Here is a 17,870-nt window from a genome sequence, read left to right as displayed (position 1 = left end):
TCACTCCTGGCAGTGCCGGGGGACCTTATGGGAAGCCGGGATCGAGCCCGAGTCAGCCACGTCAAGGCAAGTGTCTTCTCGGCTCCACTGTCTCTCCAGCCCCACTTCTGATACTTCTCGCCTTTTCCCAGACTCTGAAGCCTCCTCTGCCTCCTGTGGAGACGGGTCCCTTGCGACAGCGGTGGCGCTGCGCCTCACACCCTCGGTGTAAGCGGGACTGTCTCCCGTGAGAACAGAGGGGGCTGGAAGGAGTGAAGGAAGGAGTGAGGGCTCCTCCTCCGTCTCGGGCCGGGAGACTTGGTTTTCTAGATTTGCTTCTGTTTTCTTTTGAGAAATTTTTGTAAATTTAAAATTTTTTTAAAAATTTATTCAGTTTTTAAAAATTGAATCACAATGAGATGCAGTTACAAAGCTGTTCACGATTGGGTTTCAGTCATATCCTGTTCCAACGTCCGTCCCTCCATCAGTGAGTGGACACTTCTCAGCCCCAGATTCCCCTCCCGCCTCTCCACACCACCCCCCCCCCCGCCTGCCTCCGTGGCAGGTACTTTTCTCTCTCCCTCTCTCTGTCTCCCTCTCTCCCCTCCCCCCACTCTCTCCTTCTCACCACCCTCTCCATCTCCCTTTCTCTCCCTCTCTCTCCCTCTCTCCCTCCTTTTTTCTCTCCCTCCCTCTCCCTCTCTCCCTCTCCTGGACTCTCCCCCTCTCCCCCTCCTTCCCCCTCTCTCCCTTTCCCTCTCTCTCTCTACCCCCTCTCCCTTCTCTCCCCATCTCTCCCTTTATCCCTTTCCCTCCCCCTCTCTCCCCTTTCTCCCTCCCTCTCCCTCTCCCCCCTCTCCCTTTCTCTCTCCCTTTCTCTCTCTCTCCCTCTTTCTCCTTCTCTCTGTCCCACTCCCTCCCTCTCTCTTGTCCCCCCTTTCCTCCCCCTCTCCCTCTCCCTCACTCTCTCTCTCTCTCTCTCTCTCTCTCTCTCTCTCTCTCTCTCTCTCTCTCTCTTTCCTTTGTGAAGCCCTGGTGGGCCACCCTGGGGAACCCTCTCCAGGATGCTGCAGTGAGGCCGTGTGGCCTGGCTGGGCAGTGGCTGTCCCGCCTGGTCTACAGCGTCAGGCCATGGGGCAGACTTGTTCTGGGCCTGCAGCCTACGGCACTGCGGCAGGGCCCCCGGGGGGGGCGGGTAGGTCAGCCCTGCTCTGGGGACAGGCTCCTGGGGCATCGGGGAGGAGGGCCGCTCTGCTCTGCCTCGCTTCACACCGTGATGTGCTGGTCCTACGTGTGCCGGCACTCAGCGTGCGGAAATGATGTGGGGACGAACCCCCAGCTCGAGATTCAGCCTGCTCTCAAGCGTCACAGAGGATGGGAGAAACCGGACTTGCGTGCAACAAGCACCTCTCCAGACTCGGGAGCACCCGGATGACAGGCCCAAGGCCGCAGCTCTCACGGCCTCGTCGTCGGGTTCCAGCAGGAAACATCAGCGTGGAGGAAGCGCACGAGTCGGGGCTGGTGGGAGGGGTCACACTTGCTTCCCCCGGGGGGAGAATTGATCATTTTCATTCCAACCTGGCCATCGCGGGTTCCGTGGCCCCGTCTCGGGTGAGATCAAGTCCGAGACATGCCACAAGGAAAGTAAGACACGATTCCAAGCTCTGAAGGAGCGCTTGGTGAGCCTGGTTCTAACCCTCTCGAGACAGAAGGACGGGGGCTGCGCTGGCGGCAGAATAGGGGTCCCGTAGCTGGGACTCATGAGAAGGCAGAGGAGCAAGAAGAGGCAGCTCCTTTATGTCCGGGAGCCCACCAGAAGCAGAGGAGACACCCCCCGCTCCCTGTGTCAGCCGTCTGTGTGAGGGCAAGGGCCGAGCACCGTGAGGGTTTTCCCCTGCGAAGGCATCACAGTGCTCGTGGGCTTAGCGTCCCTCGGCCTCCTGGGCTCCAGGGTGGGGGGCGGGGGGTCTTCGTGACCAGCCCAAGGTCCGTGGCTGTGAAGCTGGGAGCCACGTGTGAGCGCCACGGGGTGCAGCCCCATGTCCCGGCAAACAGCCCTCGCACCAGAGCTTCTCTCCTGTGGGACAGACGGGGTCCCCCAAAGGGGTGCAGATGGGAAGGGAGACACGGTGGGGCCTGGGAAGGGGGCTCCGTGCCAAGGCGGCCCCTCTCTCCGGCTCACAGTTCCTGCCTGGTTGGTCACCAGGCCGTTGAGAATGTTTCCATCCTGTTGTGCTGCCGGGTCCTGGTGTTCGCACAGGCGTGGCGTACACCCGCTACTCGGGGGCTTCCCAGGGCGTGCTCTTGACTTGGGTTTCCTCCTTGGTTGACTGTTTCATTGTCAATCACTTTCCTTAAAGTCCCATGGGTACCTTGTTCCTTCGCTTTTTCCTACTGGGTACTGTCTGCCTCTTGCCTTTGTACTGGGAGAGCTTCTTGACAGGCTCTCTTCTACCAGAACACTTCCTCTCACACTGTTCACTATCAGGTGTCCCATCCACCCACCCATCCACCCATCCATCCATCCACCCATCCACCCATCCACCAATCCATCCACCCACCCACCCATCCACCGATCCATCCATCCATCCATCCATCCATCCATCCATCCGTCCATCCATCCATCCATCTATCCATTGGTCTATTCATCCACCCACCCATCCTTCCATCCACCATCCATCCATTCATTCACTCATTCACCCATCCATCCATCTATCCATTGGTCTATTCATCCACCCACCCATCCTTCCATCCATCCATCCATCCATCCATCCATCCATCCATCCATCCATCCATCCATCCATCCATCCATCCATCCATCTGCCCATCCAGATAACCAATCCATCTGTTCGAATACCCAGGCTACAAAATTCATCTAAACACCCTCCCCTATCTATGAATCCGCCCTTTCTCCAATGCCTTTGGTACCTCTGTTCTTGAGAAGAAGCCGGAAGTCCACTGATTCCCCCCTCTTTCTGGCTGATCCATTTTTCTCTTTGGATGCCTAAAGTATTTTTCTTGAAACTGAAAAAGCGAAACTGAGCCATGTTGGCACGGAACGCTTTGTCGAAGTTTCCCGGAGCACAGAATGTTGATGTGCGTCGTCCTTCATTTCAGAGTCTCCTTCTGCCTCCCTCCTCCCCGCTTCCCACTCCATTCCTCCCGTCATTGATTTCCCACCTTGCCTTGTTTCCCACCGTCTTTGTCTCTTCTCAGGGACAAAATCTCCTTCCGGTGGCTTAGCTTTCTGTGGCCACTGGAGGGGCTCCCGGGCTACTTATTGACTGTCAGTTTTATTTCGTCCTCATGTCTAGCGTTTGCGGCTTCTGAGTTGTTACTGTGTGTGATGGCGTTACTTTTGCTTCTTAGCTCTGAAACACCATTTCTCATTTCTTTTATGGTTTCATCATCTTCAAGTTTTGTTGTTGCTGTTGTTGTTTGGTTTTGGGGGCCACGCCCAGTGGCACTCAGGGCTTACTCCTGTCTCTGTGCTCAGGGATCACTCCTGGCGGGGCTGGGGGACTCTGTGTGTTACCGGGGCTCAAACCCAGGCTGGCCAGACAAGCGTCCTCCCCGCTGGGCTGCCTCTTCGGCCCTTTGTCCTCACGGTCTTCCTTTCCCTTTTATATAAGTGTGTTTGGTGGTGGAGGGTCACGCCGCCTGAGTGACCTGGAGCTTCACGTCCTTGTTAATCCCTCATGACGGCTTGAGGGCTCTGCGGGCAGTGCTCACTGGTCAGCTGTGTCCTCGCAGCCCGGCTCCTCTGGCCTTTGGTTGGGCTCTGCGTGGCCGGGCGCCCTTCCTTTGCCTCCAGCGTGGCTCGAGAGTCCAGCCCCGGTGCCTGGTCCTCCAGGAGGGCACTCGGCTGCTTCTGCGTGGGGCTGGCCGGCAGGACGCCCGTCGGTGGCCTCCCTCCTGGGCCCAGGGGCGCGGCTCTGGCCGGCAAGGGCGCAAGGCATGTTCCTCGGGCGGGCCTGTCTCGAGGCTGTCCCACTCAGTGTCCCCGTTCCCCGGGTGAGGAAACGGCCTCTTTCCAGGAGCTGAGTTTTCACCTCCTGTTTCAGCACTTTGGACGGCCTTGCAGGCGTGTTGAACAGTTTGAATGAGCGCTGGCGGGGTCAGGCCTCGTCCAGTTGTGCCTCTTTCCAGGCATGGCCAGCGGGGGCCTCACTCTGGCCCGGCGGGGCCCCCGAGTGTCCAGTCCTCAGAACAGTCCTCAGGCTGTTCCTTCGTCCACTCCTCTGGGGCTGGGTGGCGCCAGGACAGGGGCCAGCAAGGGCCCTCGATTGCTCGGGGACGGGGAGCACCGGGAGAAGCGGCCTCGTGCACTGGCCCAGCAGCTGCCCGATGGTGTGTCAGGGGCCGCCTGCACGTGGACGTGGGTCTGCGTCCCTGCCCCTTAGGTGGTGAAACGAGAACTCGCGTCCAGCCCAAAAGTGGACGAGCCCACTTCTGCGGGACTCTGTAGTGGACGAGCCCACTTCTGCGGGACTCTGTGCATTTCTCTGGTCAGGCGGGAGCTGCGGGTGGCGAGTCAGCCCCGGGCGCGTGATCTTCCCGACCCTCTGCCGCTTCCTTGGTGTGTTCTGCAATGTCGTCTCTGCGGACTGTGCCCGTGAGGGCCCGAGGGCTGCCTTTGCTCCCTGCTCCACCCTTTAGCAGGGCCTGGTTGAGGGAGAAACGCCTCCCGGAAACAAAGGCCCGCGTGCTCCTGGGCACGGAGGGTCACCCAGACATCCCAGGCTTCCTGGGGCCCATTCACGCGCCCCCCTGCTCCCCAGGCCAAGGTGGAGCTGCGTGTCCTGAACCGGCCGTGTTCAGTTGGTGAAATCAAAGGCGGAGTTTCTTGCTTCAAGACACTCAGCCCTCCGAGTGCCTGTTTCCCTACCGGCCCCGACCACTCTCGGGGACTGCAGTGGCACCTTCCCCCCTTGGTGGCAAATATGTCCATGTTCCAGCAGCTTTTTAAAGAAGCCCCCCGCTCCCCCACCCCCACACTAAAAGTGGGGTTTTTGTTGTTGTTGTTGTTTGTTTATCTTATTCCCGTTAGCAGGAAAAACTGGAATCAGGCAACATGGCGAGGGTCGGAAATGCTGCGAAATATTGTTATTCCTCAATAACAAACAGCAGGAGAATCTTTGGAAACAAAGCTCGTCTTCATAGTGCTTTTTAATGAATCCCAATAAAAAACAGTGGTTAACCTCCTTTACGTCATTTTGCAAGTCCCCTAAGCAAAACTCATTCACTCTCTTCCTTCGTATAGTCCCCATTGAAAAAAAAAAAAGGGAAAGAGAAAGAACATAAGAAATGTCCATTGGGTATCAAGTTTACATAGTCTGGGTGTTAATCATTTTCCTTCCTGTACGAGCCCCTTCTATTTTTAATAAAATGTTGCCGACTCTTTTTTTGTTTGTTTGATTGACCCGACTTAATCATGAGAAGCGACGCGTGGGCTCACAGTAGGCATGGCTTGGAAGCATATTAAGAGAGATGCATCAAACTGGCAGGTCCACCGAGTATTTTTAGCTCCAGAATTTGAGGGAGAGCTATTATCTGCGCTGTGTTTTTTTTTTTTTTCCCCCCGGGAAGCTTGTCTGCCTCGTCAGTTGCATGGCTGGGACGGGGGAACGCGGCTCGGTAGCGAGTTCATCAATTAAACATGGCCCGTGCACACCCGCCACGCTCCCCCTTTTGATCCGAAATGTGCAGAGGTTCTGGGGGAAATGAGCCGGCAGAGCGGCTCCGGGGAGCGTGTGGCTCTGAAGGTAACACGCTCATTTTCAATTCCTTGTAGTTGGCGAAGTCCCGCGAGAGGGTTGAGAAAGCCCTGAGCGCGGGGGACCCCACCGGCGCTGGCCACGTGTCTCTCGACTACCTCAAGATTGTCCTCGACGCCTTTGTGTACCGGATGCCCAGAAGGGTTTTCATCAAGTTAATGAGAAGGTAGGAGACCCGGGCAGCCCCCCGCAGCCCCCCGCCCCCCAGACGCCAGCCACCGAGGAAGAGCCTCATTTATTTTTCATTCGTGCTCGAGCCCGTGGGGCCCCTGCAGATGGCAAACACGTGTGAAAAGTGAAGGGGCTGCTGCCGCACGGGACAGAGCCACACGCACGCACTCGTGTCCCACCCACCTTGCTGCGCCCCGGAGAGCTTGGGGACCCCACCCCCGGTCGCCTGCGTCACGGGCCCCGAGTGGCACAGAGGCGCTGAGAGCAGCCGCACACCTGAGGGCGGAGAGAATCGGGGGCTGCAGCTGCCGTCCCACCCGCCACAGTCTCTTCTTGGTGTCATCACTGCTGGGGGCTTGAGCCTCGGCCTCCCCTGCCCCCCCTGCAGGGCGTGTCTCCCACCCACCAGCCATTTGCTCATTCTGTGTCTGCTGTGTCCCGCCCGCAGACGCCTGTAGAGGCCTGTAGGTGCTGTGGACTCCTGTAGGCTCCTGTAGGCGCCTGTAGATCTGTAGGCAGCTGTAGGTGACTATATGCTTGTAGGCTCCTGTAGGCGCCTGTAGATCTGTAGGCAGCTGTAGGTGACTATATGCCTGTAGGCTCCTGTAGGCGCCTGTAGATCTGTCGGCAGCTGTAGGTGACTATATGCCTGTAGGCTCCTGTAGGCGCCTGTAGATCTGTCGGCAGCCGTAGGTGACTGTATATGCCCATAGGTTCCTGTAAATGGGTAAAGACACCAGTAGATGCCTGTACATGCGTGTACATGCCTGTAAACGGCTGTAGACGCCTGTGTGCAGCTGCAGATGCTTGTAGATGTCTGTGGACGACTGTATATGCCTGTAGGTGCCTGTGAATAGCTGTAAATGCCTGTACACAACTGTAGACTCCTTCTGACAGCTGTAGATACCTGTGGGTGCCTGTAGACAGCTGTAGATGACTGTACATGCCTGTGAACAGCTGTGATGCCTGTAGATGTCTGTAGACACCTGTAAATGCCTGTAGCCGGCTGCAGATGCCTGTAGGTGCCAATAGACAGCTGTAGAAGCCTATAGATGACTGTAGGTGCCTGTCAGTGACTGTAGACACCTGTATATGTCTGTAAATGGCTGTAGGTGCCTGTAGATGTCTGTGAACAGCTGTAATGTCTGTGAATAGCTGTAATGCCTGTGGGTGTCTGTGGACAACTGTTTTTGCCTGTAGACAGCTACAGATGCCTGCAGGTGCCTGGAGAGAGCTGTAGAAGCCTATAGATGACTGTAGGTGCCTCTCAGTGGCTGTAGAAACCTATAGATGCCTCTAGATGCCTGTAGTGCCTGTCAGCGGCTGCAGACACCTGTATATGCCTGTAGCCAGCTGCAGATGCCTGTATGTACGCCTGTAGGAGGTTGAGATGGCTGCAGACGGCTGTAGATGCCTGTAGCGGCTGTAGTGGCTGTAGGCAGCTGTAAGTGTCTCTGGGCCTTGGGCCCCTGGGTGTCAGCTCCAGCTATTGGGGAAACGTCTCGTGGAGATGGTTATTCGGAGGTTGCTGATAGATTTGGTTCCGGGCGATTAGGCTGGGGGCTCGGGGAGCGGCCAGCGGTGTCTGAGGGTGCAGGGGATTCCTGGGCCTTGTGGAGGCCAGGAGCAGGGCCCGTGGACATGGGGCAGCTGGACCTGGCCCTGACCAGTGGTCCGGTTCCTCACACTGGCTGCCAGCACCGCGTCCCCTCCTGTCTCCGTCCGGGCTCCTTTTGCCTTGCTGGGGTTTCATCTGTCTGTCCGTCCGTCTCTTCACCCCCGTGGCCTCCCCTTCCTCCGGCAGGCTATGTTCTGGGTCTGTGGGAGCTAGCGTTGGTGGCCAGACGACAGGGAGGGAGAGGAGCACGGACCCGCCCTGTCCCGGGACTGCCCCCCCAGGCGAAGGGCTGAAAGTCACGCTCAGGGCAGGCCCGAGTCTCCGGGGGTCCTTATAGGCACCCTACCCCTCTTACTCTGTCCAGCACTTTCCACACCGGCGGCCTCATTCTCCCGCCCTGCCCCGAGCTCTGACCCGGGGGACCGGAGGACGCAGAGCGGGCTGGGGCCCCCGGCCCGTGGCTCGTGGCGGGCTGCCTCCCGGCCGCGTCCCTCTCCTCCCGCCGGCGGCCCACCACGTCCATTTTATCCCCTTTTGTTCGGAATCCTGTCGCGATTCAGGCGCCGCCTCGGGCGGAGGGGCTGTTTCCCCAGCTGCCTGCTCCCTCCGCGTCTGTGCCGCCTCACTGTTCCAAGTTTATGTTTTAATGTAATCAGATACATTCATCTTCTTCCTGCGGAATTGTCTTTGTGCTCCGAGAGCGGCCCATTCATCACCCGAGGCGCGATGAGACTCCCGCCACGCCGCCCGCTCCCCTTCCGCTGAGGACACGGGAACCTGGTCCTGTCCCCCTGACCACGCCCCGCTCTCCCCTTTCTCGGTGCTCCCCCCTCGCCCCTGGGGCTTCGCCTGGCCTCTGCCCAAGGGTCCCTGTCCCTCTCCTGGGTCGCAGAGCCTGAGTGAGAAGCACCGGCAGCTTGGCAATGGGGCAGGGTGTCCTGACCCTGATATTTTCGTGACCTTTCCCGCCCCCCGGGTTTCCCCACAGAGCCAGAGTTCACGCCCACGGCAAGAGGTTTAGGGAGAGTTGGGGGAGGGGATGCAGGGGAGCCCTGAATTGGACACAGCTGGGGGCACCCCTGGCCTGGTGTGGGACCCTGAACAGACGTCTGCACCCACCTTCCGTGCCCGCGTGCGATGGCGCCTTGGAACCCGTACCTGGGGGCTCACCTGCAAGAGGCCGAACAGTGGGCTGGGGCACGGGCGGCATGGGGGGGCTTCTGGGGTGAGAGGATGGTGGGTGCCCCGGGCGGCCTCGGAGGTGCTTGCCCGCAGGGAGGGCAGGGTCAGGGGGTTCCGCGCTCCCAGAGCTGCCCGGAGTGGGGGGTGGCAGGAGGGAAGTGGCGGGGCTCGGCGGGGGTGGCTTCCTCCAGGGGGCACAGCAGAGACCCCGAAATGGTCTTTGGGCTCTGACGGGTCCCCATGTCTGGGCTCGTGGGCTCGGGAGGGCCACTACCGCCAAGCCCCCCATGGCCCACGTGAGTCGCCGCGGCTGAGAGGGCGCAGGATAACCAGACAAGTCTTCGTGTCCGCACGGCTTTCAGCAGCAAAGGGATTTTTTAAAAAGAATCATTTTTGTTTCTGGGGGGCCACTCCTGGCGATGCCCACGTCCTCCTGGCTCTGTGCTCAGGGATCGCTCCTGGGAGTGCTCAGGGGACCATGTGGGATGCCGAGGGTTGAACCCGGGTCAGCCATGTGCCAGGCAAGCGCCCTCCCCGCTGTGCTATCTCTTCACCCCCTTAAAAAACTAGCTTTCCCCATATTTGGGGGGAGGGGGCTCCCCAGCGGTGCGCAGGGGCCTGGAGGTCACCCCTAGAGGTACTTGCCGGGAGCACGTGGGTCCAGTGGTGTCGAGGTGGCCAGGCCTGGACCTGGGGCGTCACTGGCCGGACAGACTCCCCCCCCCATGTGCCCCAGCAGCGGTGGCTCTCCGGCCCTTTCCGGGGCCGTCTGCAGCGCTGAACGTTCCTCTTGGAGTCCCCTTTTGTGACTCCCACCGCAGCTGCCCTTTCAGAGGTGTCGCTTTCCAGCATGTTCTCTCAGAATCAGTTTGTGGGGGCTGGAGCAATAGCACAGTGGGGAGGACTTGGCCCGGGGTTGATCCCGGCATCCCGTGTGATTCCTGAGTGCAGAGCCGGGAGGAACCCCTGAGCACTGCTAGGGGTGACCCAAAAGTGAAAAAAAAAAAGGAGAGAGAGAATTATATCTCTTTTGTAAATATATCTATATATATATATTAAATATATAAATATATCAACTCGCTTTCCCCACCCCAAAACCAAACCAAACCCCAGAACTACAGACCAGACTCCCCGCTGGGTTTCAGGGTGAGCACCTGGAAAGGAGCCACCCCGGGGCCCTTCTCTTCTCCGACATGGTGGGCCTCCCCCGTGTCCAGCCCGTCCGTTTCCCAAGTGCGGTTGTGTTACTTACTAGGTCGTATTCATTCCCGAGTATTTCAGCTGTTGTCGCATTTGTTCAAAAGGAGTATTTAGGGGACCAGAGCAATATCACAGCGGGGAGGGCGTTGGCCTTGCACGTGGCTGGCCCAGGTTCGATTCCCGCCATCCTATAGGGTCCCCGAGCACCCCCAGGAGAGATCCCTGAGCACAGAGCCAGGAGGAACCCCCTGAGCATTGCCGGGTGTGACCCCCAAACCCAAATTAAAACAAACACAGCAACTCAAACAAACACGTTTGAAGTGTCCTTTCCTGCTGGCGGTGGACAGTCGGGAGGACAGTGAGTGGCCGTGTCCTGCCGCCGGCACTGCCGTCCCTCTGCGCTGGAGCCCAGCTCGTCCCAGCCTGCAGCCTCGGCTGCCTCTCCGGCCTTACTCCACACCTCTCAGGGGCTTGACGCTGGGTCTGGAATCCGCCTCCGTCCTGCCCCGGGGAGGGTCTGTGCCCTGTCGTGTGTGTGTGTGTGTGTGTGTGTGTGTGTGTGTGTGTTGGGGGGGGGGGTCTGGGATGATTCATTATTAGGGATGTTTCCCATTTTACTGAAAGGTTTTTTTTTGTGTGTCAAATACGCTGGATTTTGTCAAGCGGCTGTTTCTCAGCTTCTATTTTGATGAACACGCGCTGTTTCTTATTCTATTAATACAGAATGCTGGTTCCTGTCTATTGGCCGTTTTCTGATTTGATTTTTTTTCCTCTCTTACCCCAGTGACTGAGCTAGACTGATTCTCCCCCGCTGAAGCCGGCCTTGCCTGCGGGGTCAGCCCTGCCCGGTCACGCTGCGCCATCCTTCCTCTGGGTCACCCAGGTTAAGTTCCTAAACGTTTGTTAAGGATCATGTTCGGGGTTTCATTTGAGGGATCCTTGTGGTCCTTGGTGGGCTGGGGGCTCCTCTCGCTCAGCTGTCGGCTGCTGGCACTGCTCCCCGGCCCCCTCGGGGGACACGCCGTGTCCACCAGCCTCTCCCCGGCCCTGAGGTTTGGTGAGTGACCGGTAGCTGTCGGGAGTAAGATCTTCCCCTGAGGTGGGACTAGCGCTGACCCTGGGGACCGTGTGTGGGTGTTTCCTTCCCTCTGCCGGCATCTGTGGGGAGGGGACCCTCCCAGACACCCTCAGCGCCCCCCGGAGCCGTTCCTGAGGACCCAGGCACCACTGGCTGGCAGGCGTGAGGGGCAGTGCCCGCGCTTAGGTGCCCATGTGGGGGGGCCAGTCCTGTGCTCAGCTATTTGTCTACACTTCCCCTCATCATTTTTACTGATTTATACAGATTTGAGGGTGTGCTGCAGCTGTGCTCAGGGACCCAGGGGCCACCCCGGCCTTCCTTGGCTCATCTGTATCGTCTGAAGGGTCAGTGACACTGGGGCTGGCGGTGCTCAGGGGCCGTTTGGTGCCGGGGATGGAACTTGGTGCTCAGGGGCCGTTTGGTGCCGGGGATGGAACTTGGGGCCTTGGATACGTGAGGTATGAGCTCCAGCCCACAGGGTGTCTCTGCACACGCCCCCTTAGCGCTTAAGATGACCCGACACCTCTTGGGAGACAGACTGACAGTTCAGTGGGTGGGGCCTGCCTGCACAAGTCCGACCTGGGTTCGATCCCCGGCACCCCATAAGAGCACTGCCAGGAGTGATCCCTGAGCACAAAGCCAGGAGTACACCCTGAGCATCGAGGGGGTGTGGCCCCCAAACAAAAACCTAAATAAATAAAAAACAACTCTTAGTTTTAGAGTAGTTTTGAGTACAACCACACCCGTGTCCCTCTACAGTTAATATTGCCACCATCTAGTGTTTTTATTTATTTTTATTGTAATGAGCGGCCCGGTCAGCATCAGTGCTGTGTTGTTGAGTGACGTCCCTACTTGATTCGGGTGCTGGGTTTTCCTGACGCTCCCTTTGTACCCCCGGCCCTCAGCTGTGCCCTGCTCTGCTGCATGTCGTAATTGCATGTTGTAATTATCTGTCATAGCCCGGACATTTGGAGTGGTGTGTTGTGGGGACTTCAAAAAATATTTCCCTTTCAGTTATGGTTTTAATTTCAGCATTTTAAATCTAAATCATTCGTAAAACTCAGTAATTTTTTTATGTGACTTTTAATTTTAGAGATTCTACCAGTGCTTTCAGTGTCTTCACGGTGCTGTTCCGCCATCACTGCCGCCCTCCCAGAAATCCCCGTCGTCCCAGCACAAGCCCCGGGCAGTCTCGTTAGCCCGAGTTCAGTGTCCGATTCCCCCCCCCCCACCGCAACCCACCCAACTCTTGCTGTAGCCTGAGGCGACGGCCCCTCCCAGTCGTCCTGTGGACCCCTCAGGAGCCCGCTGGGAGCAATGTGTCGTTCCCTGGCCCCCACCCCGTGGCCCAGCCCTCCTTCCAGGAGCACCCGGGCTGTTTCCAGAATGTTCTTGGCAGTCACTCTCACTTCCCTCCATGTGATCTAAAGCACCGTGTTTTAGGGCATTATCGGTGATCGGGCTTTGTGGGTCCCACGTGGACTCCCTGTGCTGGAGCCAGGGACCATGGCCACCCTGGCACGTGTGGCTGGGGCCAAGAAGTGTGGCCAGGGGCTGACAGGTGGGGGGCAGGGGGGTGAGGGGGGCTCAGGGGGTGGCTGGGCTGAGGGTGTGGCAGGTGTGACCAGGGGCTGAGGGTGTGACTGGGGCTGACAGGTGTGACTGGGCTGACAGGTGTGACTGGGGGCTGACAGGTGTGACTGGGGGCTGACAGGTATAACTGGGGCTGACAGGTGTGACTGGGGGCTGACAGGTATGACTGGGGCTGACAGGTGTGGTTGGCGGCTGACAGGTGTGACTGGGGTTGACAGGTGAGACTGGGGCTGAGAGGTGTGGTTGGGGGCTGACAGGTGTGACTGGGCTGACAGGTGTGGTTGGCAGCTGACAGGTGTGACTGGGGGCTGACAGGTGTGACTGGGGCTGACAGGTGTGGTTGGCGGCTGATAGGTGTGACTGGGCTGAGAGGTGTGGTTGGGGGCTGACAGGTGTGACTGGGGCTGACAGGTGTGACTGGGCTGACAGGTGTGGTTGGCAGCTGACAGGTGTGACTGGGGGCTGACAGGTGTGACTGGGGCTGACAGGTGTGGTTGGCGGCTGATAGGTGTGACTGGGCTGAGAGGTGTGGTTGGGGGCTGACAGGTGTGACTGGGGCTGACAGGTGTGACTGGGCTGACAGGTGTGGTTGGCAGCTGACAGGTGTGACTGGGAGCTGACAGGTGTGACTGGGGCTGACAGGTGTGGTTGGCGGCTGATAGGTGTGACTGGGCTGAGAGGTGTGGTTGGGGGCTGACAGGTGTGACTGGGGCTGACAGGTGTGACTGGGCTGACAGGTGTGGTTGGCAGCTGACAGGTGTGACTGGGGTTGACAGGTGTGACTGGGGCTGATAGGTGTGTTTGGGGGCTGACAGGTGTGACTGGGCTGACAGGTGTGGTTGGGGGCTGACAGGTGTGACTGGGGCTGACAGGTGTGACTGGGCTGACAGGTGTGGTTGGCAGCTGACAGGTGTGACTGGGGGCTGACAGGTGTGACTGGGGCTGACAGGTGTGGTTGGCGGCTGATAGGTGTGACTGGGCTGAGAGGTGTGGTTGGGGGCTGACAGGTGTGACTGGGGCTGACAGGTGTGACTGGGCTGACAGGTGTGGTTGGCAGCTGACAGGTGTGACTGGGGTTGACAGATGTGACTGGGGGCTGACAGGTGTGGTTGGCAGCTGAGAGGTGTGACTGGGGGCTGACAGGTGTGACTGGGGGCTGACCGGTGTGACTGGGGGCTGACAGGTGTGACTGGGGCTGACAGGTGTGACTGGGCTGACAGGTGTGACTGGGGGCTGACAGGTGTGACAGGGGCCGACAGGTGTGACTGGGGCCGACAGGTATGACTGGGCTGACAGGTGTGACTGGGGCTGACAGGTGTGACTGGGGGCTGATAGGTGTGACTGGAGCTGACAGGTGTGACTGGGGCTGACAGGTGTGACTGGACTGACAGGTGTGACTGGGCTGACAGTTGTGGTTGGGGGCTGACAGGTGTAACTGAGGGCTGACAGGTGTGACTGGGCTGACAGGTGTGACTGGGGGCTGACAGGTGTGACTGGGGCCGACAGGTATGACTGGGCTGACAGGTGTGACTGGGGCTGACAGGTGTGACCGGGGCCGACAGGTGTGGTTGGCGGCTGATAGGTGTGACTGGGCTGAGAGGTGTGGTTGGGGGCTGACAGGTGTGACTGGGCTGACAGGTGTGGTTGGCAGCTGACAGGTGTGACTGGGGGCTGACAGGTGTGACTGGGGCTGACAGGTGTGGTTGGCGGCTGACAGGTGTGACTGGGCTGACAGGTGTGGTTGGCGGCTGACAGGTGTGACTGGGGCTGACAGGTGTGACTGTGGCCGACAGGTGTGACTGGGGCCGACAGGTGTGACTGGGCTGACAGGTGTGACTGGGGGCTGACAGGTGTGACAGGGGCCGACAGGTGTGACCGGGGCCGACAGGTGTGGTTGGCGGCTGATAGGTGTGACTGGGCTGAGAGGTGTGGTTGGGGGCTGACAGGTGTGACTGGGCTGACAGGTGTGGTTGGCAGCTGACAGGTGTGACTGGGGGCTGACAGGTGTGACTGGGGCTGACAGGTGTGGTTGGCGGCTGACAGGTGTGACTGGGCTGACAGGTGTGGTTGGCGGCTGACAGGTGTGACTGGGGCTGACAGGTGTGACTGTGGCCGACAGGTGTGACTGGGGCCGACAGGTGTGACTGGGCTGACAGGTGTGACTGGGGCTGACAGGTGTGACTGGGCTGACAAGTGAGACTGGAGCTGACAGGTGTGACTGGGCTGACAGGTGTGACTGGGGCTGACATGTGTGGTTGGGGGCTGACAGGTGTGACTGGGCTGACAGCTGTGACTGGGGCTGACAGGTGTGACTGGGCTGACAGGTGTGACTTGGCTGACAGGTGTGACTGGGGGCTGACAGGTGTGGTTGGGGGCTGACAGGTGTAACTGGGGGCTGACAGGTGTGGTTGGGGGCTGACAGGTGTGACTGGGGGCTGACAGATGTGACTGGGGGCTGACAGGTGTGACTGAGCTGACAGGTGTGACTGGGCTGACAGGTGTGACTGGGGACTGACAGGTGTGGTTGGGGGCTGACAGGTGTGACTGGGCTGACAGGTGTGACTGGGGCTGACAGGTGTGACTGGGGACTGACAGGTGTGGTTGGGGGCTGACAGGTGTAACTGGGGGCTGACAGGTGTGACTGGGGCTGACAGGTGTGACTGGAGCTGACAGGTGTAACTGGGCTGACAGGTGTGGCCAGGGCTGCAAGTGGTCCCTGGCCACCTGCTCTCACCCAGACTGCGTCTGTGCTGCCTTTATTCTGTTGCCGCCCTTGGGAGCTGCCCCAGCTTCGGGCTTAAAGCCAGACAGCAGCAAAGACGCGCAGGCCCGGAGTGCGGGTCCCACCGTGTCCAGGCCCATGTTCCCTCTTCCCACTCCTGGGGCAGATCTGAGTTGACGCCTCCACTTCCGGGGCCTCCCCAACGCTGTGGTCACGGCCACTTCCTCCCCCAGAGCTGCCGGCACCCGCCCCTGCCCCCCTCTGCCCGCCTGTCCTTCCCCGGGGCCCGGGGACCCCTCTGGCCTGCAGCCAGCCGCCCCCCACTATTATCCAGCCCCATCACCCATCTCGCGGTCACACCTGCTTCCCTCCTGCGGATCCCGGGCCACACGAGGCCGCATGTGCGGACGCAGCTCTGCAGGCCAGGGCTGGAGCACTGCGCTGCGGGGACGGCGGGCTGCGGGGTGTGTGGGGGAGGGGGCAGGGTCTGCGCCGCTGCCTCGTTTCCCCCCATCTGGCCGTTTGTCCCACTTTACTCAGCAGCGATTCCCACATATCCTGTGCAGCGTTCTAGAAAAACCAAATGTCTGTGATGTTCCTTCTCTCCTTTCCTACCCAGGTTAGGACTGAAAACCACCACGAAGATCGACTGGAGGCATTTCATGTCGTTGTTCAGCGACCCCCACAGCCTCAAGTGCCACAGCGCGACCCCCCTGACCCCCAGCAGCAGGTGCGTGAAAGGCCCAGGGCGGGAGTCTCGGGAAGGCGGCGTCGCTCTGCCTCACTCCGGGTCAGCAGACTGGGGTCTGTTGGGAGCGGCCAGCACTGACCCGGACGCCCCGAGAGTTCTCGAGCAGTCGATCGCCCAGATAGTTCGGTTGTTCGGCCCGCCGGAGCTCTGGGGCTGTTCCCTCCTCGGGGGGTCGTGGGTGTTGGGCCGCAGAGGGTGCCCCCTCATCTCAGGCCTGACGGCCCTCACTGCTGGCGTGACTGTGGGGAGTGGGCCTCAGAGCCCGCCTTTGGAGCCGCTGCGCTTTCTCTGGTCGCTGTGTGGACGCATGCGTGGTCCTGTGCTGACCGCACTCACTGACAGCTTCCAGATCACGGGACCCACGTGGTCCTGACCCACCGGGGGACCAGCCTTCCGGGGAAGCGTCCCCACACGTGCCCTGTTCCCGGATGGAGGGCTGCACGCGTTTTGGGTGGGGGGCACTTCTGTCCCTGTACAGTTTTGTCTGACGGCCGGGAGGAGCCAAGAATGAAGTGTGACTCACATTTGCTCTCAGGGTGCGATTCTGGTCCCAGCTCAGGGTCCAGGAGAGACGGAGCCTTCCGGGGAGCCAGGGGGAAGGACAGCACGGGGGGTTCAGTCCCCTGAGCACCACTGATGTGGCCCCGGAACCAAAACGAATGTTGTCACTACCGGGGGAGGGGCTGGGCGCTGCTCACGTCCATGGGCACTGGATGGGGGCCTGTCCCTGCTGGGCGCCTGCAGTCCCACGAAGCCTATTCAGGGTTCGACCCCTCCCTGCCCCCCCCCAGCTTGCCTGGGGGTGGTGGGGGTTTGCGCACAGCCAGGAAAAGCTGAGCACTGTCTCGGCTCCCCACTCAGTGGGGCACTCGGGGCCAGGGCGGGCCTCTCTGCAGCTGCTGCCTCCCGAGCACTGACTGTGGGCCCACCCCAGCCCTCCCAGCACGGGTGATGAGACCCTCACAACCCCCAGCTCTGACAGTGGGACCCTCACACCTCACAGTCCCCTAGTCCTCTCCGAGCACTGACAGCGGGACCCTCACAGCTCCCCTGAGCACTGGTCACCGTCAGTGGGAGTGGACGGGGCGAAAGTGGACGCCCTCCTCCTTGGATGCAAGTGCCCAGCTTTGCAGGCGGGCGAGTGCATGGCAGGTGGGGCAGCGGGACGGGCAGTGGGGGTGGGCAGCGGGGACGGGCAGCAGGGCTGGGCAGTGTGGATGGGCAGTGGGATGGGCAGCGGGATGGGCAGTGGGATGGGCAGCAGGGCTGGGCAGCTGGATGGGCAGCTGGATGGGCAGTGGGGCCCGGCCCTGCCGTCTGCTGCCCTCACAGCTCAGAGGCACAGCTGGGCTGTGGAACTGGGTCTGGCACAGCAGAGGGGTCTGTGGAGGGCCTGAGCCCCCTGGGGGTCCCCGGCCGCCTCTAAGGGCATCACACCACACAGGCAGGGACCCAGCCTGAGGGAAGAGCCGCTGGCGTCTGTCTCTCCCTCTCCCACAGCGGCTCCAGCTTCAGTGCTCCGGTCCCTCGGCTGCTGAGACAGGCGGGACTCTGCCCAAGGCTGAGGAAGGCCCTGATCAGCCTGCACACCGTGAGCGACCGTCGCCCCCACCCATCACCCGCACCCATCACCCTCATCCCATCACCCCCTCACCCATCATCCCCACCTGTCACCCCCAACCCATGACCCCATCACCCCCACACACCCGTCACTCCCTGTCACCCTCTGTCGCCACCATCCCAGCCCCAGTCCCCTCTCACTCGAGCTGCTGGGCTGGCTGGTGACCGCAGGGCCAGAG

The 17,870-nt window shown here is 60.2% G+C and overlaps 1 protein-coding gene across 1 annotated transcript in view; it reads left to right on the top strand.

Moving 5' to 3' along the window:
* Positions 1-17,870, top strand: part of EFCAB6 (EF-hand calcium binding domain 6) — a 91,089-nt gene that overhangs the window by 33,729 nt on the left and 39,490 nt on the right. The window contains exons 10-12 of the mRNA XM_055144017.1: positions 5,774-5,922; positions 15,940-16,050; positions 17,572-17,662. Coding sequence (XP_054999992.1) covers positions 5,774-5,922; positions 15,940-16,050; positions 17,572-17,662 — 351 coding nt within the window. The remainder of the gene's footprint in view (positions 1-5,773; positions 5,923-15,939; positions 16,051-17,571; positions 17,663-17,870) is intronic.

The sequence above is a fragment of the Sorex araneus genome, chromosome 6 (genome assembly GCF_027595985.1).
Source record: "Sorex araneus isolate mSorAra2 chromosome 6, mSorAra2.pri, whole genome shotgun sequence".
Classification (NCBI taxonomy): domain Eukaryota; kingdom Metazoa; phylum Chordata; class Mammalia; order Eulipotyphla; family Soricidae; genus Sorex; species Sorex araneus.
This window is presented reverse-complemented; position numbering and strand designations above follow the sequence as displayed.